At 40.8% G+C, this 24,226-nt stretch overlaps 1 protein-coding gene across 1 annotated transcript in view; it reads right to left on the bottom strand.

Moving 5' to 3' along the window:
- Nucleotides 1-24,226, bottom strand: part of dync2h1 (dynein cytoplasmic 2 heavy chain 1) — a 120,196-nt gene that overhangs the window by 12,848 nt on the left and 83,122 nt on the right. Inside the window, exons 77-86 of the mRNA XM_065280400.2 lie at nucleotides 18,465-18,625; nucleotides 18,252-18,377; nucleotides 17,578-17,688; nucleotides 12,680-12,835; nucleotides 12,018-12,093; nucleotides 10,975-11,186; nucleotides 10,585-10,689; nucleotides 6,397-6,513; nucleotides 6,076-6,285; nucleotides 3,663-3,752 (exon numbers count right to left, since the gene is read on the bottom strand). Coding sequence (XP_065136472.1) covers nucleotides 3,663-3,752; nucleotides 6,076-6,285; nucleotides 6,397-6,513; nucleotides 10,585-10,689; nucleotides 10,975-11,186; nucleotides 12,018-12,093; nucleotides 12,680-12,835; nucleotides 17,578-17,688; nucleotides 18,252-18,377; nucleotides 18,465-18,625 — 1,364 coding nt within the window. The remainder of the gene's footprint in view (nucleotides 1-3,662; nucleotides 3,753-6,075; nucleotides 6,286-6,396; nucleotides 6,514-10,584; nucleotides 10,690-10,974; nucleotides 11,187-12,017; nucleotides 12,094-12,679; nucleotides 12,836-17,577; nucleotides 17,689-18,251; nucleotides 18,378-18,464; nucleotides 18,626-24,226) is intronic.

Below are 24,226 nucleotides of genomic sequence, written 5' to 3'. Positions count from 1 at the left end.
CTAAAAACAAGACAAAAATAATAAGTAAGAAATCGTTTTTTGCAGTGTAAATTCAAGAAAAATTCAAGAAAGATTTGCAGGGGTGTGATTCTTCCGGATAAATCCGGAATTCCGGCTTTTCCGACCTGAAAATGAGGCTTTCGTGAATCATGCAAATCCAATTTTTTTTGTGTGTGTGGGGGGTGCAAGGCATCGTTATAAATGACCGCATATCACTCCGCAAATAGTCTATTTATTTGTCACGATGGAACTTCATTCAAAGCAGAGCTCACTAAAGAGCTTGCAGTCGGATCTCCGGCGTGTGGTGTTCGCTGCGAATAAAAAAAATAATGCGTTCGCCTACAAATAATATGAGACACATCTTTCACTCTCAACCAAACTAACAAACTAGCCAATAAGAAGTAGAATAGGGAGGGGTATTTGAGGTGTGGCTGAGATCCAGCTGCAGATGCCGCGCGGTCGCGGCGCGGAGAAGTCATAACAAGTTAACTTTATCAGCAGGATGAAAAGTGAAGCCTAGGTAAGACGACCTAATTGATAAAGGACTTAAATCAGTGGCGCTGGGCATGGGAAGGAATAGGCAGAGACAAACAGCATTTTAGTGGTAAGAAATTAAGAGAGCCAGCCAGGTGTTTGCTGCTTTGACAAAACTGTCCGTTTCAAATCAGACCGCTATATGCCAGTAATGTAAATATCAGATTTCTCATCGAGGTGAAATGCGGTCTCGCGATATCAATATAAAGTTGCGTTTGTGTCAAAAAGTTTGCTTGCATTATATTATACTGTTATCACATACGTTAACGCACACATCCACGCAAATCAGATCCAACGTCATCCTGACGAACACACGCATACATTTGCTTCTCTTAATGGTTTGTGAATCGGGCAGTAATGCTTGGGATTACAGAATAATATAATGATAAACACACACATTCATGGATCTGGTTTGTGAAACGGTTAGCTCTTGACTGTTAGATGCTTTACCAAAAGATCTATGCAAAATAAGACAAATGCACTTGACTGTCTTTCCAGAAAGTCACAGCATCATTTGAATTAAGTAACTTTAATGTAACAGTATCCACTTTAAATTCAGCGATCAAATGTTGTAATCAATAATTAATCTGTATTAAATTCCCCCACTAATTATTCTATAAACATTAAACATGTTTTGACCAATGGCGAATCTCATTTATCAAGTTGTGTATGTGGTTTGTGTGCCTTATTATTATTATTATTACAATATGTAACCAAAGATTTTACTAAAAGGGCACAAATTTGTTTACAAGAACAAAAAAATCCTCATAGATTTAGTCACTTATTTTTACTCTCAAAATGCACCACATTGATGTATTTACCTTTAAATGCACAAGATGATTTTGTTCAGTCTGATGCAGTGGCAAGACTACATAATGGTCAGGGTGGCACTTGCCCAAGCATATTGATGATTGGCCACTCAGATCGATACATTTTGAGCCCAAATTATATTTCAACTGTATTTCATTTTATGCGTGCATGCGTGCGTATGTATGTCGCCACGTCATGGTAGGTGTGTCGTATATTTTCCTGCTTTTTTGTCCTTTGCCAATCACACCTATGGATTTGCTTTTATGCACAATATCACTTAAATTTGATATTTTTGGTCTAAAACCTGGACTTATTTTCTTCAGTCATTTTGCTCATCAAGTAAATGCATCTTCATTTAATCATTTTTGGATATTTTTTTCTTGAAAATCATTTTTTGCAGAGTCAAAGCGGTCTCGTCTACATCACTAATCCCAGGAAGTACACTGCAAAAAATGATTTTCAAGAAAAAAATTCTTAGTATTTTTGTCTTGTTTTCTTTAAAAATATCTTACAATTCTTAAAATAAGATGCTTTTTCTTGATGAGCAAAAAATTTTTAGACCAAAAATGTAAGTGATTTTGTGCATTACACAAGTAAAAAAATTTGCCAATGGGGGAGATTCTTGAAAATAATTTTTTGCAGTGTAAACTGTTGCCTACAATTCTTGTGTTTGTTGTAGTCCTAAAAAAGAGATATACCGTAAAACTTCAAATAATAGCCCGGGCTTTTATTTTCCCAAACCTATTGTCACACCAGGCGTCTATAAGAGACAGGCGTCTATAAGAGACAGGCTTTTAATTTAATTGTTCCAGCATGAGGTTACCACATATTACGTTTTATTTATAATTTAAATGTGTTTAACAAATTAGTTTGTGTAAGAATAACAGTCTTAAATTATTGGCAGCATAAATAAAGCAAACGAGGATATGCTTTTTTATTGGTTGTTGCATGAAATCTTACCCAGATACAACAGTGCTATTTTCTGATTGGCTATTGTGTAGCCTCTTTCTTTTTTTTGGATTGGCTCGCTCGACTAGAACTCCAGGGGAGGGCTTGATAGAGAGAGAGAGCAGTGCGGCCAGATACATTTTGGGCGCTGCAGCATTTTAAATATGATAAATAGTGTTTCCGCGTGAGAAATACAATGTGTGGCGGGAGTGCATGCATGACAAAAGACTGAAAGCCCGGCTATTATCAGCGGCCTCAAAACACTACCGGCCCACAGAGAAAAGTCCCGACTCTCCCGAGTCACTTCGCTACTGTCATCATCACCTCAATCCTGACGACGAACCTTGTTGTGTTGTCATAGTGATGAGTAACGGAACGACTGCGTCTGTTACGTGACATCTACAGGTAATCAAAACTTTAGCGTGTGCAATCTGCACCATAGAACTGTCTTAAACAGACGATCCGACGGGTTTTAGAAGATTAAATACAACCCGAAACTAAAAAACAGACCAGGCCTTTATTTGAGACAGGCGTTTATTTACCCAAACCTGTCGTCACACCAGGCGTCTAAAAGAGACAGGTGTCTATTTGGGACTCCGCTATTATTTGAAGTTTTACGGTACGTTGGAGACGATAACTCGTGTCAACGTTTACTTTGGGGTTTGTACCTTTTGCATATCGTTAACATGTACCAATACACACTTACACAACAAAGAATATGTAAAATTGTGAATTGGACGATAGTTGCTCTTTAAGAGAAAAGTTCAAGATTTTTTTTCTTACCCCATCGGCAGATTTTGTTTCCTTTTTTATGTATATATTTTTGTCTAAAACCTAGACTTATTTTCTCATTTTGCTCATCAAGTAAATGCATTTTAATATAAGAATTTTTAGATATTTACTGAAAACAAGACCAAGCAAAAAGGCATATTTGTTTTGCAGTGTGTATACCACACATAAAAGCCAGAGTTATCAATAACCTCTCTGAACTTCACTATGGGGCAACTGCAATTCACTAAAAAGACAAATAACCTGCTGTAAACAGACACAAACCAGAGGAACAACCTCGTATTATCACGCTGAGTTAGCAACATTCCAATGGGTTAATGGTAAAAAAAACATTACATTCTAAACATGAATGACCTGCGGCGTCTGTGATCACAGGACGGCACGACACGACTTTATTACAGCAGAGAAATATCAGACTGATTTACAAGACCAGGTGCTTCCTGAACAAACACAACTCCTGTAATCCACATCAAACTCATCCCATACACACACATACACAACTAAACAAACTCTGTGATGAGGTCAAACACATTCCAGCACATCATTGAAACACGAGTGTCTGCATGTTTGTATGTGTTTACCTGAATGGCAAGTGCTCGGGACACGACAGATCGCAAATACTGCATCGGCTCTTCGGGGCCTTCCCATTTATTCTGCCAACTTAATGGACACTGAGCGAGAGAAAAAGAGAAAGACAGAGAATTAACTAGCATGTTTGCAATTTTATCGAACTTTTTCTTGACTTTCTGGTGCCTATTTCGGAAGTCGTATTTGTCGACCACATACAGTACGTCATCAAGGTTCTCACATTTTAGTTAAAAACATAATCAATCTTTGAAGTTTCATTCTTACCTTAAAATGCTTAAAATGTAATGGTTGCTTTTCTGAAATAATAAACCTCAATGACGTACCGTGAGGAAAGAAGTATTTGAACACCCTGCTATTTTGCAAGTTCTCCCACTTAGAAATCATGGAGGGGTCTGAAATTGTCATCGTAGGTGCATGTCGCTGAGAAACACAGAGTTTGAGCTCCCTCCAGAGATTCTCTATTGGGTTTAGGTCTGGAGACTGGCTAGGCCACGCCAGAACCTTGATATGCTTCTTACAGAGCCACTCCTTGGTTATCCTGGCTGTTTGCTTCGGGTCATTGTCATGTTGGAAGACCCAGCCTCGACCCATCTTCAATGCTTTAACTGAGGAAAGGAGGTTGTTCCCCAAAATCTTGCAATACATGGCCCCGGTCATCCTCTCCTTAATACATTGCAGCCGCCCTGTCCCATGTGCAGAAAAACACCCCACTCCACAGTAGGGATGTTGTTATTGGGATGGTACTCATTATTCTTCTTCCTCCAAATACGTTTAGTGGAATTATGACCAAAAGTTCTATTTTGGTCTCATCTGACCACATGACTTTCTCCCATGACTCCTCTGGATCATCCAAATGGTCATTGGCAAACTTAAGACGGGCCTGGACATGTGCTGGTTTAAGCAGGGGAACCTTCCGTGCCATGCATGATTTCAAACCATGACGTCTTAGTGTATTACCAACAGTAACCTTGGAAACAGTGGTCCAAGCTCTTTCCATGTCATTGAGCTCCTCCCGTGTAGTTTTGGGCTGATTTCTCACCTTTCTTAGAATCACTGAGACCCCACGAGGTGAGATCTTGCATGGAGCCCCAGTCCGAGGGAGATTGACAGTCATGTTTAGCTTCTTCCATTTTCTAATGATTGCTCCAACAGTGGATCTTGTTTCACCAAGCTGCTTGGCAATTTCCCCGTAGCCCTTTCCAGCCTTGTAGAGGGGTAAAATTTTGTCTCTGTTGTCTTTGGTTAGCTCTTTGGTCTTGGCCATGATAGTAGTTGAATTCTTACTGATTGTATGGAGTTGACAGGTGTCTTTATGCAGCTAATGACCTCAAATAGGTGCATCTATTTTAGGATAATAAATGGAGTGGAGGTGGACATTTCAAAGGCGGTCTAACAGGTCTTTGAGGGTCAGCATTCTAGCTGATAGACATGTGTTCAAATACTTATTCACAGCTGTATTATACAAATAAATAGTAAAAAAATTATACATTGTGATTTCTGGATTTTTTTTTGATTATGTCTCTTACAGTGGACATCCACATACGATGACAATTTCAGACCCCTCCATGATTTCTAAGTGGGAGAACTTGCAAAATAACAGGGTGTTCAAATACTTATTTTCCTCACTGTATGTGTTAGAACAAATACGACATTCGGAAAACGCACACGAAAGTCATGCCAGGAGCATCCCGCGAAAATGGCACGTATGGTCACTCTATTTTACCCTATTTAAGTGTAGTTTTGCCACAGTAGCTGTGTTTGAATTAAAAACCTACAGAAAACATTAGCGCTATTATCTAAATGTCGTCAAAAAACGATTGCGAAAGGACTGCGTTCCCATTAAACGATGTTAAATGTAATTTTGTTGTCTCGCGATATGTAAATCCAGAAACCGTGGTGACGTGTGTACGACTTCATACGGTGCCACTCAGACCAACATGCAGACATCAAAATACCACATGAGCGACTCGAAAGCAGTCGACTCCTGAATCGCTCTCGCTGTATTTTGATGTCATGCACTTGCTGGATATCATAAAGTCGAACACACCTCTTCTGTCTTGTCCTCCAACCAACCACACCACTCTTTATTTAAATTATAATCATGTAACCTTCACGCACGTCAGGTTAATGCGGAAAAAAGTTTTGCGTTATATTCCTTTTTTGGATTGCCTGAAAAACCACATCACCCAAAACCTTTTTCTCATATATAGGAGTTCATGCAAAATCTGCATGTTTCCATTGGGCGCATTTCAATTCGCTATTTTAATTTGTGCAATTTAAAGGATAATTAAAACTCAGTTACTGTGACCAAACTAAAGATTATTCGATGTCCTTACTTACAATCTAATAGAAATACGTTTGGTGCACCTTTACTACTGTTTTTTTAACACAAACACACACTTTTACCTCCTGATTCAACAGTGCAGTGGCCAGTTTGTGTACATCGGCCGTCAGGAGTGAAGTGCCTCTGATGACCTTACTGAGCGAGGCCAGCGATTGGTGAATGTTCTGGACCAATCGTACGGCGTTAAACTGCTCCAGCTGGATGAACGAGAGAACGGGAGAGCCGACACCCTCGCTGGGCGCAGCCACCTTCTGATGGATCATTGAGGAACCCTGAGACAAAATGAGAAGCACAGCCAATAAGAAGGTGTTTAAAACTGGCCTGGCCAATCACAGTTAAACAAAAAAGTATGATTGCAATAAAATGATTGTACGGTACGTTACCTGGTTAAGTCGCTTCCACAGGTTGAGCACAGGTGAGAGAGCGTTAGACCACAGCTCTCTGTCGAATTTGGACCCGGCGGCTACCGGCCTGCTCAGAATCCTCAGCTGAGAGATCACCTGCGCACACACACACACACACACACACACACACACACACACACCTGAGCCAATGCTGTAGATCCAACACACATTTTCTGACTGTGGTAAACTGCAGCAGAGGTACTGGTGACACCCATGTCTGATAAATTGGTCTCATTACAGGAGCAGAACTCACACACACACACACACACACACACACACACACACACACACACACACACATGCACACACACAAACGCACACAGCCTTTTACAGTTGTGTGTGTGCTTGGGTGGCAAACATCAGTCCAAACCTGACAGTGACAAATAAGAGTGCAGTGTAGAAGTCTGCGCACACACAGAGTGAGTGTGTCGTTGTGTTTGTTTGTGTATGTGTGCGTGTGTGTGACAGTAAGCTGAATGGGGTTGATTGTCTGTTTGATACACTAAACAGCAGGACATTCATACTCTGACATTTATATCTGAACAAATACGGTTTGTGCTGCAGGCGTGAGTGATCCTCAATCATGCTGCTTGTTAAGGAGCGATGTGATGTTACAGCGATGTGATCTTAACCACATCTGGAGAGCAGCAGGTTCCACCCAAAACATCACAGCATTGCAATTAATACCCATCAAGTGTGTGTATCAATGTAACAGTATGTACTTGGGGGGGAAACATACTGTGCTGCTGACAAAAATCGCAAACACTCTCACACACACGCACACAAACCCACATTTAGGGCGCACTCACAATATCCAAACCAAACCATACCCCAATGGGATTGTCCCACCTCCCTACTCTCCCAAGACGCACACACCAAGCGTGCCGCACAAGCCCTGAAACGTGAAGCCAAAACATCTTGATCGCCCCCGAGTGACTGGTCCCAGTACAGGTCATAAACCCCGCCTCCCCATGTTATACAATGGGACTTGAGACCAACTAAACAATTTATTTACACTTCAATTATCTTTTTCCCAATTCTGGTTTTTGTCATTAATTGTAGTTTTTATCACGCTGATGTAAATTCAAGTGATAAATTCAAACTTTAAAATAAGTTTGTTTTTAGTTAGTTATTTAATGCTATAAAAACGATGGTGTCACGTCATGATTGACAGCTGTGATATGCGCATTCTGCTAAAGCGAGGGCGGGGCCGTGATTTCGCGGCTTTACTTCCTGTTCACTACTGCGCAGGACTGGTCCCGAAATCGCTAATGCGCAGACTCAAGATCCAAGATGTCAGCGCCGTATCGGGACACTGACGGCTTCACTTTTCACCAATGGAAGGGAGCGAACGGACGTTTTTTACAGTCTATGGCACACACTCACACTGTACTTTTATTGATCCGAGCTTTCATCATTAAGATGTGATTGTTTTGAAGAAAGCAGGAAGTAAAGCGTTCTCTTAACACTGGAGCCCATCGTAATGTTAAGTCTGTGTTTTTTATTCGGAGTCGTTTGGTGCACAACGACACACAGCCCTTTCGCATGCCATAGTATTGCTTAGATCAGGGGTGTCAAACATACGGCCCGCGGGCCGCATACGGCCCACAAAGGTGTCCAATCCGGCCCGCATGATGATTTATACTGTTTTATTAAATATGAAATACATATTTTAAAAACCCTTTCAGGCGGGCATCTAGTTAGTTTTTAATATGAGAGACTTGCGGAAAGCAGCAAAACGCGGAACATAGACTAAACACGGTGCCCAAGCAAACAACATCAAAATAGCCTCATTCTAAGTATTAACGTTATAATACTTGTCTAATCGATTTAATCTTCCCGATCAGATCTTAATTAATATAAACACTAAATTTGCTGTTGTTGGCACACTTTTTAGACAAAAACACCAATGCCTTGATAAAATAAAGCAATACAGTCTCCTGAAAATGGTAAAAAATAGCAAAAAAATTGAGAGACCAATAAATAAAACGACAACAAAAGATGCACCGTTTAAGTGAATGGGCAGGACTGGCGTATCATATGCACGCCAAAGTGGAATTTGGCGTATGTATTGCACGAGTTTTACACTTCGTGCTATTTATACGCATCTTCGGAAAGGGAGGCTCCTAAAGGCAGTTCGACATTGCAAACATGGATTCAAAGCTCCATCAAGCCAGCAGGTAAATCAAATTGAATATTTAGCAGATTGTCACACTTTATTCTTGTTATTATATTTCCCATTATAATCACATGCTAGTAATATAACACATCATATTAATAATATTTAATAAAACCATAATAATAGTATCACCCCCCTTGGTGCCCTTTTTGGTTTGGGCCACTGCCCAATCTAGCATTTTCATTTTCTAAATGACTGTTCTCATTACAAATATATTCCAAAGAAAAGTGAATGGTTTAAGGAATAATGCAAAATAAGTTAAATTAAGGCTTTTCAACCTAAGGCCAGTGCATTTTGTACAGATGTAAATTTGTGTGTATAATATGTACAGTATGAGTTAGGGCTGCACGATTTGGGTAATTTTTCCAATTGCGGTTATTGATGCTAATATTGCGATGTGCGATTGCGATTATATTGAATGGTATCATGAGTCAACTTGATGGGTTTAAAGGAAAATCCACACACAGTTTAGCTAAAATGTGTATTTCTAAAACTAGAAATGTTTTCGTATTGCCACGTGATGTAGCAACTGCTCAGTGTCAGTAATCCTAAATCCAAAATACCGCCATACAACAGACATAGAGGTTTTTTTTTAGCTACCAGATCACTGTCAACCTCCTCTGCATCCATCTTCGCTCTGGTATAAGTGACGACGCACACCACACACGTGCACTGCCTTTTTTCTTCGTTTTTCTTTCTTTTTTTAAACAGCAAGGAAAATCATCAAACTGTTATCAGAAAGTTTGTGTTAACAAGTCCACACATTTATTTATTTAATATAATTGCAACATTTTGCTGTCATATAATCGCACAGGCTGACATTGCGATTGCGATTGCGATGCGATTAATTGTGCAGCACTAGTATGAGTGTGACCTTATGAAATGTAGTTTTCACAGAGCTGTGTGTTTCTCTAGTTTTCTTGCTGAACAAACTAATTAATTGGTTTGTTTAGTTAATATTAACACAATTATCAGCACACTAAGGTTTAAAAAAATTATCCGGCCCTCACATCATGCCGTTATTTACAATCCGGCCCTCAGCCTAAAATGAGTTTGACACCCCTGGCTTAGATGGTCTGTCATGTGTGCAGCACCTAGCAGTAGCGACGGGATCTCATTGATTTCAATAAAAGCTTGCCGACATCCGGCACGCGAGCAACAGTGACCGTTGGCGACTAGATGGGCCGTGTTTTCGCACGACAAAATTAAGAAATGTTTAACTTCATGCAAATTATGAGCAACTTTCGGGATTGACTACCAATGAGAACGAAGCAGTGGAGTTCACGTCATCCGCCTCTCATCAGTTATTGGCAGTGCCGCTGCTAGCCATTTTGGTGCCTAAGCATAATTCCTTTATGATGCCCCCCACCTGGACCCCAAGAAAAAAAAAGTTTGTTTTTGCCAGCTTAACTTTTTACTAAATATATAACTCAATACAAATAACACAATAGCAGCATCGCAGTAGCCTATAAAACTTAAAGGGGAAAGAGAATGGAAAACCATTTTTACCTTGTCTTTGTTGAATAATGGTAGTCTACCAACATTCACGAACATACAAAAAGTGCTAGACATGCTAAACATCTCAGTCTCATAGAAATTCCTCTTTTAGAAATGTCAGCCAGAAAACGGCCCAATCTGAAAAACTGATGCTTATGACATCACAGGCATCTCACTGCCCCTCCACTTTAAAATAATTACAACCAGATTTAGAAACGCCTCTGTTGAAAGAGACGAGCGACACACACCAACAAAGTCGCTTATAATGGCAATATACCTTTTTACACACACACTCTCGCACACAAAAACACACTCTCAATCTCTATCACACACACACACTCCCGCACACATTTTTGATGTAGAGGAATGTCCTGCTCAGCACAATGACTCAAAACACCCTGACCCTTAATGACCTCTGTACAACAAAACACACACACACACACACACACACACACACACACACACACACACACACACACACACACACACACCTGTGAGCTGATTATTCTCTGTGCAGATCTCTCTATGTTTGCAGGAAGGCCAAAGAAACTGGGTTTGTCATCCTCAGGAAGACCATCCACCAGCACACGATAATCCTACACACACACAAAACAGGACAACAAAAGAAAACTTAAAACACCATTTCTATTCCAGACACGTCCTAACACTCATACTTCAACACACTTACAGTCAGCCTTATATCTCTATACTGTAGCTTTCGTAACATCTTCGTAGTGCCGGGGATTGTGGCTAATATTAGTTAGTAAAACAGTACTGACTCAACACTTCTAATATATACTGAAAACAGCACACTAGACACATTTAAGGAATATTGAACAGTCTCAGGATGGATCAGGATTGGGTTGGAGCTGGTAACGCACCGCTATACTGCAGGAGTTGGGCAGATGTATTTGTGCAGGGAAGGTGTGGGTTTTCTTCATGCGCGAGTGAGTTTGCGTTAGGAGTTGTGTGTTGAAGAACTGCTGCAGGTACGATCGGAGAACTCGCAGGTCACACGTGTTATCAATGCGCCCGCCGTAGATCGCGTTTTCCAGGAGACCGTGAGCGTATTCCCACTGACACACCTTTCCACCTGAAACACAAATAAAACATTTAGAGACTTTGAACACACTTAAACATGCACACACACTGATTTTCTGACACTAAGGGGGTGTGCACACCAAAGCTTTCATGCCCGCGGCCGGCGTATGTTTTCAATTGTTTCTAATGGAAGTGCTGCGCTATTTCAAAAAAGCCATTGCTTGGCGATTTTTCCATGTTCAGCACTGAGTGCCGAGATTTGAAAAATATTCAACTTTGGGTGAAAAGCTCAGCTCGTCAGTTCTCACATGGCCGTCCAATCACAGTGGATGAGGAGCAGGACAAATATCACAACAACCAACCGGCACATCTTACAACGACTGATTAATAAAGCAGAACCAAAGCGATCAGCTGAAGAAAGCTGCCAGTCGGCGTCTGCCAGGCATTTTTAGCCGTGAAAAAAAGCTGTGGTGTGTCCCGCCCCTAAGGGAGCATGCACACCAAAGCTTTTACGCCAGCGGCCGGCGTATGTTTTCAATTGTTTCCAATGAAAGCTCTGCGTTTTTCAAAAAAGCCAGCAGCTGGTGTTTTTTTATCTAGGCTGAAAGCAGTAGAAAACACAAAGAGCAGAGAGTTGAAAAATATTCAACTTTGAGTGAAAAGATCAGCTCGTCAATGTCAGTTCTCACACAACCGTCCAATCATAGTGGAAGAGGGGCGGGATAAACATCACAACAACCAACTGGCGCATCGTTTAATGACTGATAAACAAAGCAGAAGTATCACAGCAACCAAGCTTAAAAAAGTTGGCAGTCGGCATCAACCTGTCGTTTTGAGCCACGTTTAAAAGCTTTGGTGTGCACACCCCCTAAAGCTTGCATACCTTCAAAAAGTCTGTCGATAATCTCAAAGCCGGCCCTTAGGTCTGACAGAGAAAACTCATAGAATTTGGTCCAGCCCTGTGAAACACAAACACACATTCGTCATCATCTGTTAAACTAAAATAGATTTAGCTGGTGAAATAATAAAACCTGGTTAAAAACACTTAAATCATGATTTAATATTTAAATATTTAGTCAAATGGATCATTTTATCTAAGCTATTAAAGAGAAAAGTACTTTAATCTAATCACCCTACTAAAAACACCATACCAGCTAAAGATGGTTACCTGGTTTAAACTGGTCTCCCAGTCTGGTTTAGAAGGCTAATTTTAGAGTGGTTTTGGAAGACCAGCTGACCCACCAGCTTAAACCAGCTACTTCCATTATGAACCAGCTAAGATCATCCATCTTCATTCAGAGAAAGGTCACACCGTGACATATCAGTTTTCTACTGGTCACATGTCTCCAAATGATACAAATTCGTGGGACAGAGTTTGTGAACTTTGGTACGCAGCAAAATATCTTGCATTTGCATGCATATAAATGGAAGTCAATGGAATAAAATGTGTGTTTGAGACTTCACGTGAACCTCACTCCATAGTTGCGTGACCTTTTGTTACGGTCTGTAGTCGTGATCTGCAGCAGTGTGTTTGATGTACTGTACCTGTGGTATGTAGTTGCGTCTCTCCTGACACACGGCGTGGAACCAGGCCAGACAGAAGAGAGACTGAGCACGTGCCAGCTGACCACCTTTACTGATCTGCTCAGGGCTCCACGATTCATACGTCCTCTTCAGATTCTTCTTGAGCCCTGGAGGAGCCTGAACACACACACATACACTTTATCTGTGATGGGACGTACTGTCGGTCTGTCTGAAGAGGGTTTATCTATAGAGGAGCTTCCCTGCAGCTCACAACACTGAGGTCATTAGCACATACTGATAAACCGTACAGCCTAAATGCACTTTAAATTACTTTGGATTTAAAGAAATATTCCACTTTCATAAAAAGTGCTATTTTACTCATCACCATGTCATTCAAGATGTTTATGTCTTTCTTTGTTCAGTCGAGAAAAAAATAAGTTTTTTGAAGAAAACAATCCAGGATTTTTCAACAGTTGCCAGCCAGCGCCAGCATTTTTCATGATTTTCACAAAAGTTGATTGCTTTGCTGAAAATGTTCTTCTTTAAATATATAAACATACAATATATATTAACTGAAATTACAGACCAATTAAAAAAAAAACATGATTTTATCCTACCTTCATTAGTTCTCTTTTTTATCACCTCTCAAATATGGGTAGGTTTCTTCAAAAACACAAAATTTTGAGCAAAATGCTGAGATAATTACATTTTTGTGAAGAACTTTTGATAGAGATCAGATTCAGAGCGAACCTTAAAACATACACGGACATACAGCTGTTTGCCCTAGGGCGATACTTCCAGGTTTTATAACATAAACGCCACCTGGTGGATAATAGCGGTATTACGGATTGCCGGAAATACTCGTCATTGGCAGGGAAGCGTTTTCTCTTTTTGGCGGGGAAAGAGTTAAAAGTGCAGTTTCAATGCAGCTTTAAAGTCGCCATGAAACGGAAGTAGCGATTGCCTTATTTTCCCCGTGGTGACGTATATCCGAATGAAACGGCTTTTGAGATGAAATAAGGCAGGGCTGGATTTGAATTTGTCCATCGAGATCTGATTGGATCGTTTGAAGTTGGGTCGTGTTGCTAATTGCTAATCACTGCGATCTTCTCCCGGACCCCGCCCACCTGCCATACTTTTGACCGGAAGTGAAGAGAGATCGTTTTGAGGAGGGGAGGAGATTTGCATTTTTGATTAAAGATTATGAGCACACACGAATTTTTAAAAAATAATGAAGCTCACAGATAAGTCATTTGTTAAAGGAACAGTATGTAAGAAATTTATATCAATTAATCATTAAATGGCCCTGAAATGTCACTAGACATTAAGAAATCATTTTCATTTCAAATACTTCTATCACTCACAACAGCGGTCCGGCCAGGATATTGTCATTTAAAAAGTGGAGTTGCAGCCCTCAACTGATGTTTATGTTGTCGTTTGGTATATTGGCCACCAGCTGTGTGATTGCAGTACCAGTTTTAGCCACACGTTTTGTGATTGCAATACCAGTTTTGGCCACAATCCTACATACTGTTCCTTTAATAATACCACACTATTAAAAATACATATATAGTTTTTCATTTCAATTTCATTGCGACTTTAAAAGAGGCATAAACTGAGGCATAAGGGTCTTATCTAGCAAAAAAAATTAATTTTCGCAAAAAAAAGAAGTACTTTTTAACCACAACTTCTTGTCTTGCACTAGCTGTGTGATGCGCCAGCGTGACCTTACATATTACGTTATCACGTTGAAAGGCATGACGTATGCGAAACTACCGCTCTATTGTTTACAAGTGTGGAGAAAGAGGAGCGTTCAGAGGTTGTTGTATGTGGAATGATACTAATTAATGTCTTTGTGTCAGTTTATTGTTTAAAATGGTTCGCAAGTGTGCGTTTCACATATGTAACGCGTGACCTTGCATATGTAACTTGCGTAATAATCAAGGACTTTGCTGATGTAACATGGCTGCAGCAGGCGTAGTGGTATTACGCACTGTTATTGAAAGTAACCAAGGGGACTATTTTCTGGCAGTGCGTAATATCACTACGCATGCTGCAGCCATGTTACAGCAGCAATGTCACTGATTGTTAAGGCAGTTTGAGAGTATAGTTTCTAGTCATATCTGCCTAGAAAATCGCAGCTTTTAATTTTCTGTTGGCCTTAGTACACGATGTAACTACAGAAGAGTCAAGTTTTAAATAGGAACAATATCGAAACTCTTTGGTTATTTTTTAGCACGATGCTAATGGTCCAATCAGATTCAATGGATTATGCTAAGCTATGCTAAAAGTGCTAGCGCCAGCCCCGGAGATCAGCTGAATCGATTCCAAAATGGTAAAAATCAAATGTTTAACTCTAGGGGAGCTGGAAAATGAGCATATTTTCAAAAAAAGTGGAATGTACCTTTAAAGCTGCATTAAAAACTGTAAACTAAAGTCCACTATATGGAGAAAAATCCTAGAATGTTTTCCTCAAAAAACGTAATTTCTTCTCGACTGAACAAAAAAAGACATAAACATCTTGGATGACATGGGGGTGAGTAAATTCTCTGGATCCACACCCAAGTAAGTTTGACCCCCAGAGTACGGTTCGTTTGGTTAGTGTGATCGCTCTGTACTGTACTAGGGTGCTGTACGCTTTGCAGATTTGGTCTCTGGCACAGTTTGCTTTAATTTGGAGGTGAAACGACACATAAACCCCACATAATGCGGGCTGAGTGGATCGCTATATGACATTAAATAACAGCAAAAGAGATTTAAAGGGATAGTTCGGCCAAAAATGATATTAAACCCATGATTTACTCACCCCCCAAGCTGTCCGAGTTGCATATGTCCATCGTTTTTCAGACAAACACATTTTCGGATATTTTAGAAAATGTTTTAGATCTTTCAGTTGATTAAATGTAATGTTATGGGGTCCAGGGATAGTTCACCCAAAAATGAAAATTCTGTCATCATTTACTCACTGAAGAATCAAAAAATACAAAAATGGTGTGCACATCACATATACCCAAATATGTGCCAGGTGCAGGACAACTAAATATATAAATGAATAATGAAATGTGAAGTCTCCACACTGAAAGTTACTGTTCCAAAAAAGTTCGATGAAGACCTGAGGGTCGAAACGTTGCTTTTACAAATAAAAACTTTTTTGGAGCAGTAACTTTCAGTGTGCGGACTTCACATTTCATGAATTATTTACTCACTCTCATGTTTGTTCAAAACCCGCATAATTTTCTTAATTCTGATAAACATGAAGGGAGATATTTTGAGAAATGTTTGTAACCAAACCGTTCGTGGACCCCATTCGCTTTCATAGTAGGAACAAGAATACTATGGAAGTGTCTGAGCCGATGGTGTAGTGGACGGTGCTCCGACACATAGTGCAGACGCACTTCTGGCGACCCGAGTTCGAATCCCGGCTCGAGGTCCTTTGCCAATCCCATACCCCTCTCTTCACCCTATACTTTCCTGTCGTCTCCTTAATTACTATCCAATAAAGGCAAAAATGGCCCAAAAAATATCTTAAAAAAAAAAAAAAAAAAAGAATACTATGGAAGTAAATGGGGTCCACGAACAGTTTGGTTGGGTGATTCTCACGAAACCATTGAAACACCACGGCACTAATGATTTTAGCTATAAAATGTGTAATATAGTAATATTAAAAAGCATCAGAATTAACACAATACTGTCTTCTACCTTGCACAATGTGTGATTTCAACATAAGAATTTATCATTTGTCAATTTTATCTCATTTTCTGCTGAAATTCTCATTACCGCAACGTGTCCGGCTGTGTTTGAACATGCATTATGTTGTAATTTAATCAAATTAACACAAAAATATTTAGAAAAAAAATAAATAAATGGATGTTTTGCTAGACTACTTTAGATGACAGAAAAAATATTTACTGAACATTCATGTATAATAATAATGAAGAAAAATTATGAAAATGATGTGTCCGTGCCTGATGTTCTCATCCTCTGCAACACTTTTTGAGAACAGTTTAAGCACACATACAGAATTTTAATAAAGTTTGATTTTGAGTGTCCAAGCACATGGACCAGTTACTTCAAGATGGCTACCAGGTAAGATAAATTTTTTTACAGTTAATTTGAAATATTGTCTTGTCAGAATGCTTACACGACATTTTGATTATCATTACCGCAACAGATGCTTATTAAATGTTAATTTAATTAATAGAAGCATAATACTTTGATTTTAAATGCATGTGCAGAATCTCCAAATTATGTTCTTTCAGGTTTGTCATGTCATTTTGAAAATATGTCAGTGTTAATGTTTTCTGACTGTTGCGGTAATGAGATTTTTTAGGACTAATTATTTAAATTATATTACAAAAAGTGTTAAATGATAAGTAAAAGTGTTTAAATTAATGTTCCCATTTACTCCAGACTTTGTTTTTCAATGTCTGGTGGGAAAAAAAGTAAATTAAAGCAATTTTTACATTTTCATGCTTGACATTTTTAAAACCAAGTTTTCGTGAGAACCACCCGGTTACATTTCTCAAAATATCTTTTTTTTGTGTTTATCAGAACAAAGAAATTTATGCAGGTTCTTAACAACATAAGAGTGAGTAAATGATGACAGAATTTTCTATGAACTATCCCTTTAAAAGCATATTAGTAGCAGCTTTATACTCATACGCCATTCGATCTGTGCACCTTGCATGATTTCAAACACACCTAATAAGCCATAAACACAGAATTACGATGAACTCCATCGCACATATCTTCCATGATGTTAGCATACTCTGGTATGAATCATAAAGACCAGTGAGGTAGTGGGGTGGGGACAATCACACTCAGGTATGAACACGGTTCGGTCCAGTTAAGGATAATATGAGTGCACCCCCTAATTGTCTACCAAATGTTCAAATATAAAATTTAAAGAGCACACAAACCTCGTAAGTGACTTTGAGACTTGACTGCAGCAGTATTGGTGTAAACTTCACATGGACCTCAGCAGTCAACCAGATCCTAAAACCTGCCTTGGGTTTTATACTGTTCAACTCCTGTACACACACACACACACACACACACACACACACACACACACACACACACACACACACACACACACACACACACACACACACACACACACACACACACACACACACACACACACACACACACACACACGCGCACACACACACATCAGATATCTGACCACAATTAATTAAATTCAATAAATGCAAACCAATCTCCTGTATTCGTGTTTTTTCAAGAGATTAATACTCTCACAGTATCATTTCATTCACTCCAAGCCAATTACAATTACACACGTTACAAACACACACACGCACACACATGAACACAAAAAGCAATTAAAGTATCTGCACAGCAATCTCTCTCTGTGTAACACACAATCAGCAGGAGATCACTCTAGCTTTTACTGCAACAAAATAGTTTCAACTATAATTTACTGCAAACCTCGGATAAAAACAGCTGAAGTAAGAGAAGACGGAAAGAAACAGTGACAGACCAACAGAAGATTTTAAGAGTTTGAGTAACAAAAAGACAGACAGACACATGTAAAAGTAAACATAGAGAGAAATAGAAAGACAGATTTCACCTTCTCCAATAGAGGGAGCCATGCGGTGACCAGGTGCAGGTTCTTCAAACACAGCCATTCACCGGACCGTGCACACTCTCTGAGCATCTGTAAAGCCACATCAGCCTGTCCCTGACCCATCGCCACCTGAACACAAACACACACACACGTCTCTAACTGTACGGCTTCACATACACGAACCGTCTGTGTTTGAGAGTGTCAGGTGTGTTTGACCTCGTGGTAGTTTTCTCGCCCCACAATCTGACCGGCGAGCTCCAGGAGCTCTTGAGATGGATCTGCACCTGCGGAGATGATCAGTAAGATGGGCTCCGTCTCCAGCGTCTCTTCATAAAGACGCTTCAGATTGAGAGGAGGAGGAGAGAGCTCCTTCATTCCTATACACACAGACAGACAGAGAGGTAATGATCTCATTTCTGTCATTGTTTTTCAGTACAGACATAGACACATACAGACAGTAGCAGATTGGCATGCACAGATGGACAGACAAATATGCATGAGTGAGTCAGACAGACACTTTATTCAATAAATATTGTTTTAGATTGTGTATCACTATTATTAATTATTTGTACATTCATATAATTTTTATAAAGATGAATTATTTAGGTGAACAGCAGGTTATAAACTACGTATTTGGACAGCAGTGAAGCGAGTCGATCTGTTAGAGATAGACAGACAGACACACACACTGTACAATACTGAAGAATATACTAGGATACATCAGGATGTACTGAATCATGACATATTGTATCAGAACCCAGTGAAACACACACAAATGCATTTCTTCACATGACCTGCATGTTTCTGCTGGACTTTAATTACACAATTATTAACCAACCCAGTGTGAGGAAAACCACAGCAAATTGAAAATGCGTGCACACAAACAAACAAACAAACAAACAAACACACACACATTCAGTTGCCCCCCCCTCTCTATCTCTCTACACACACACACACACACACACACACACACACACACACACACACACACACACAAACAAACACTCACTCTTACTGGCTAGCCTACTAACTTACTTCCTAGAGTAGCTTGCTCACTCACTCACTCACTCACTCACTCACTCACTCACTCACTCACTCACTCACTCCTACTAGCTAGCCTACTCACACTTACTAGCTTGCCCACTAACTTACTTACTACAGTAGGTTGCTCACTCACTATTATATCACTCTTACTAGATTGCTCACTCATTCCTACTAGCTCGCTCGCTCGCTCACTCACTCACTCTCACTCCTAAAGCTAGCTTACTCACTCTTACTAGCTAGCCTATTTACACTTACTAGCTTGCCCACTTACTCTCTCTCTCTCTCTCTCTCTCTCTCTCTCTCTCACTCACTCACTCACTCACTCACTCACTCACTCACACTTACCAGCTTGCTCACTCTTACTAGCTTGCCCACTCATTTCCTCTTACTACACTAGCTTGCTCACTCACTCACCCTAACAGTCTCACTCACACTCCTACTAGTTAGCCTACTCACACTTACTAGCTTGCCCAATCACTCACTCACACTTACCAGCTTGCTCACTCACTCTTACTAGCTTGCTAACTCACTCCCTACTAGCCTGCGCACTAACTCACTTACTACAGTAGCTTGCTCACTCACTCACTCAGCTTACTCATTTTTTACTAGCTAGCCTACTCACACTTACTAGCTTGCTTGCTCACTCACTCACACTTACCAGCTTGCTCACTCACTCCCTACTAGCCTGCACACTAACTCACTTACTACAGTAGCTTGCTCACTCACTCTTATAAGCTTACTCATTCCTACAGTACTAGCTAGCCTACTCACACTTACTAGCTTGCTTGCTCACTCACTCTTACCAGCTTGCTAACTCACTCCCTACTAGCCTGCGCACTAACTCACTTACTACAGTAGCTTGCTCACTCACTCTTATAAGCTTACTCATTCCTACAGTACTAGCTAGCCTACTCACACTTACTAGCTTGCTTGCTCACTCACTCTTACTAGCTTGCTAACTCACTCCCTACTAGCTTGCTCACTCACTCTTATAAGCTCACTCATTCCTACTAGTTAGCCTACTCACAGTTACTAGCTTGACCACTCACTCACTCTTACTGGCTAGCCTACTTACTTACTACAGTAGCTTGCTCCCTCACTCACTCACTCACTCACTCACTCACTCACTCACTCACTCACTCACTCACTCACTCACTCACTCACTCTCAGTAGCTAGCCTACTCACACTTACTAGCTTGCCTACTCACTTACTACAGTAGCTTGCTCATTCACTCTTATAATCACTATTACAAGTTTGCACACTCACTCACTCTTATTAGATTACTAAAGGGCGATTTATAGTCGTGCGTAGGTCCTGCGCCGTAGCAGACCTACAGTCTGCGTAGCCTGACGCGCACCTCACAAAATTTCTAACAGCGCGTCGGCTCTACATGGACCGCAAGCGCTGTGATTGGTCCACCAGAACCCCTCCCGTCAAGTAAAAAAACTGCGTCATAGGTATTTCCGTTTGAGACGGGGAAAACAAAGATGAGCCAAGTTGAGGAGTGATTTAACTCAAATTGCAACATAGGTCGCTGTTTATTTACTTCCATCATTGCTGGTCTTCTCAAATTATACACAACAAGTTGCTATTTCTTCTTCGCTTGTGGGTTAACTTGTTTATCTTCTTCTTCTGTGACAACTTCTGCTGCTACTGTGGTTACACGCGTGTGTTTGCACGTCGACGCGGATGGCGACGCAAAAGTATAAATGAAAACCGATGCGGTACCTACGCCGTCGCGGCTACGCCATAGGACCTACGCACGTCTATAAATCGCCCTTAACTCATTCCTACTAGCTCGCTCGCTCGCTCGCTCACTCACTCTCACTCCTAAAGCTAGCTTACTCACTCTTACTAGCTAGCATATTTACACTTACTAGCTTGCCCACTTACTCACTCACTCACTCACACTAGCTTCCTCACTCACACTTACCAACTTGCTCACTCACTCTTACTAGCTTGCTCCCTAATTTCCTCTTACTACAGTAGCTTGCTCACTCACTCACACTTGCACTTACTAGCTTGCCCACTCACTCACTCACTCACTCACTCACTCACTCACTCACTCACTCACTCACTCTCTCTCTCTCTCTCTCTCTCTCTCAAAGCTAGCTTACTCACTCTTACTAGCTAACTCACTCACACTCCTAAAGCTAGCTTACTCACTCTTACTAGCTAGCCTACTTACATTTATTAGCTTTCCCACTCACTCACACTAGCTTCCTTACTCACACCAGCTTGCTCACTCAATCTTACTAGCTCACTCATTCCTACTAGTTCGCTCACTCACTCAAACTCCTAAAGCTAGCTTACTCACTCTTACTAGCTTACACACTCACACCAGCTTGCTCATTCACTCACTCTTACTAGCTCACACACTCACTGACACAGATACACATACACACACTCACTCACTCACATTTACAGTCATTCACTTATTCTCTCTCTCTCTCTCTCTCTCTCTCTCTCTCTCTCTCTCTCTCTCTCTCTCTCTTTCTCTCTCTCTCTCTCCCTTTCTCTCACATGGGTGATCTGCTCTGTAAGACGTTGATATTCCTGCACGCACAGTTCATTGAAGTGCATGTGCTGCAATGTACAAAGTAAACACTACACAATCAAGACGTCTATGCAGTACCACACACATCTTTACATATCAATCTAAATAAAGACCTACAACAAACATCTGTTTTAATATAAAAAGCGAATTATAAAGACTAAACCCTCAGTCTGATTTTAGAAACATTTACTGTATTTAGAAATCTTTTTACTTTTGGGCGCCTCCAAACAGAGTTTTAGTCAGACCCCCCCCCCCATACACACACACACTCAATGCAGCACATCTTTATCATTCCAGTCGTGTCCTGAACTCTTGAGAGGGGACGAAATATCTTCAAGCGACCTTACATTACCATTTCCATAGCAACCACAAGAACAGGCCAGCGTAAAGCTATTCTACTCTGCATAGCGGCTTTAACCTGGACACACAGATCTATCTCTATCATGTCTCAGTTAGTCGGTCGGGGCGTAACAGTGCTTAAATGACTGTGAAGCTTAGTGCCGCTTGTAAGAGGATTAGAAACAAAGATCTATTAGCGTCTGGAGTTAGCGTACACACAGTGACTCAGGGTTAGACATCAAACTCCACGCTAACCGTCACAAATTCATTCACAATTGACAAATGTTTCCAGGGTTTCCATTACGAGATGCAGTTTACGAAAGCCGCCGTGACTCATATATTCAAACTCGGTGCAAGACGCGACTCACATTAATTCTTTGCGACATGATGGTGGTGAGGGAGAAGGTCTAATTTCATGAGTCCGAGCTCAGGGGTATTTAAAGATTTACCACGGTAAGACCAAGTTCCTTCTGTAATTCGCAATGACACATCATTCGAGTGACATTGCATTTCAAAGGGCGCGTTATTATTTACATTACTGTAGGATTCAGCGCCGACAGTAACCAGATTGCCCTTCAAATCATTACCATCTAGGGTCAAAGCGGCGGCACAGCTAATCAGAGCGAGCAGAGTGATGCAGTCAAGGTGCCATCCCATTTCCAGCTCATTTACCACCGGTTTAACACGAGAAACCAGAAGAAGATATGATGGAGGTTATGTTCAGAAAAGACCTCTGTGTGCTGCGTGAAGGGTAATTGACACCGTAAGGTCTTATGAGCTGAAACAAGGGATCGTCTTGAGCCTCAGGGGAGATGAACTCAGTTTGGGTGTCCTCCATCTCCGTCAGACCTGGGCATTCCGAGCTCTCCGATTGGTTGAAAGCTCTTTCATAAAGACGGTTTGTGTGTGTGCGTTGCTCACAGGTGAGTCTGCAGTTTTCATTATCTCCAGAGAAGCGAGACGGTGGCCAATGAAAAGCCATCAGAGGTTTTGCCGCTCCCCATCAGCTTCCTGAACCCTAATCTCACACACACCTGTTTGTGTGAATTTTTAAACACACCTGTGATGAACAACACACACATATAAACCTTCCTTATAAAAGATCAGACCCATTAGACAGCTCGACGTGTCAAAGACGAACCCAGTTCATGCATTTCTGATTTCTAATGAATACAATATATTTTAGTCTCTCTTCACTGTTTATTTACCCCTCACATCTCTCTTCCTGAATCACAAGTGTTTAAAAACATGAACGATACAGTACGCCGAAAACGCTAATCACAGGCTAACCGATGGTCCGCCCTCAGACTGAATGTCTTGCATACTAAACTACAGTCAAGCCATTTATTTGTTAATTAGGCAATTAATTGTACTGAAAGTGGTTGGGGAATCACTGGTGATGGTTAAAGTGCTGTATTATCAGTAATGAGACCCTTGAGAGAGAGAGGGGGGGGGAGAGCGAGAGAGACAGACAGTATGATAGCGAATATTCACACGCTCTCATTGTGTTTTGTCAGGAGTCTAAGGTTATGCTTAACCCATCAGAGATTTGTAATGCCAGCTGGCTGTGGGTTCTGTGAACATAATATTAGAACCAATAAATGAAAAGGTTAAAGGCGGAGTCCACGATGTTTGAAAAACGGTTTGGAGAAGGAAACGGGCCGACTACCAAAACACACTTATAGCCAATCAAATCAAATCAAATGCCGGGTTGCGTATGTGTGGGGCAGGTCTATCAACAGAAGGTCCAGATTCTATTGGGGTAGGGGCGTGTTTTGTTTGGGTGATTTCAAATATCAACATTGGCTTTCAAACATCATGGACTCCGCCTTTAAGACATCACTAACTTCATTTCCACAGTCTCTGAAAAAAGGTAAGGTGTTTAGCTGTGTGCAACGCTCCAGCTGACTGGTTTCTAATGCTGCGTTTACACCAACCGCGGTAGAGGCGCGAAGCGCGAGTGATTGCAATGTTAACGAACGTCAGTAGGTCCCGCGGCGCGGAAGAGGCGTTCGACGTGGCGCGGAAGATGCGTTT

Source organism: Paramisgurnus dabryanus, chromosome 8, assembly GCF_030506205.2.
Source record: "Paramisgurnus dabryanus chromosome 8, PD_genome_1.1, whole genome shotgun sequence".
NCBI lineage: Eukaryota > Metazoa > Chordata > Actinopteri > Cypriniformes > Cobitidae > Paramisgurnus > Paramisgurnus dabryanus.
The sequence above is the reverse complement of the archived record's forward strand: the minus strand, read 5'-3'. Positions and strand labels throughout refer to the sequence as shown.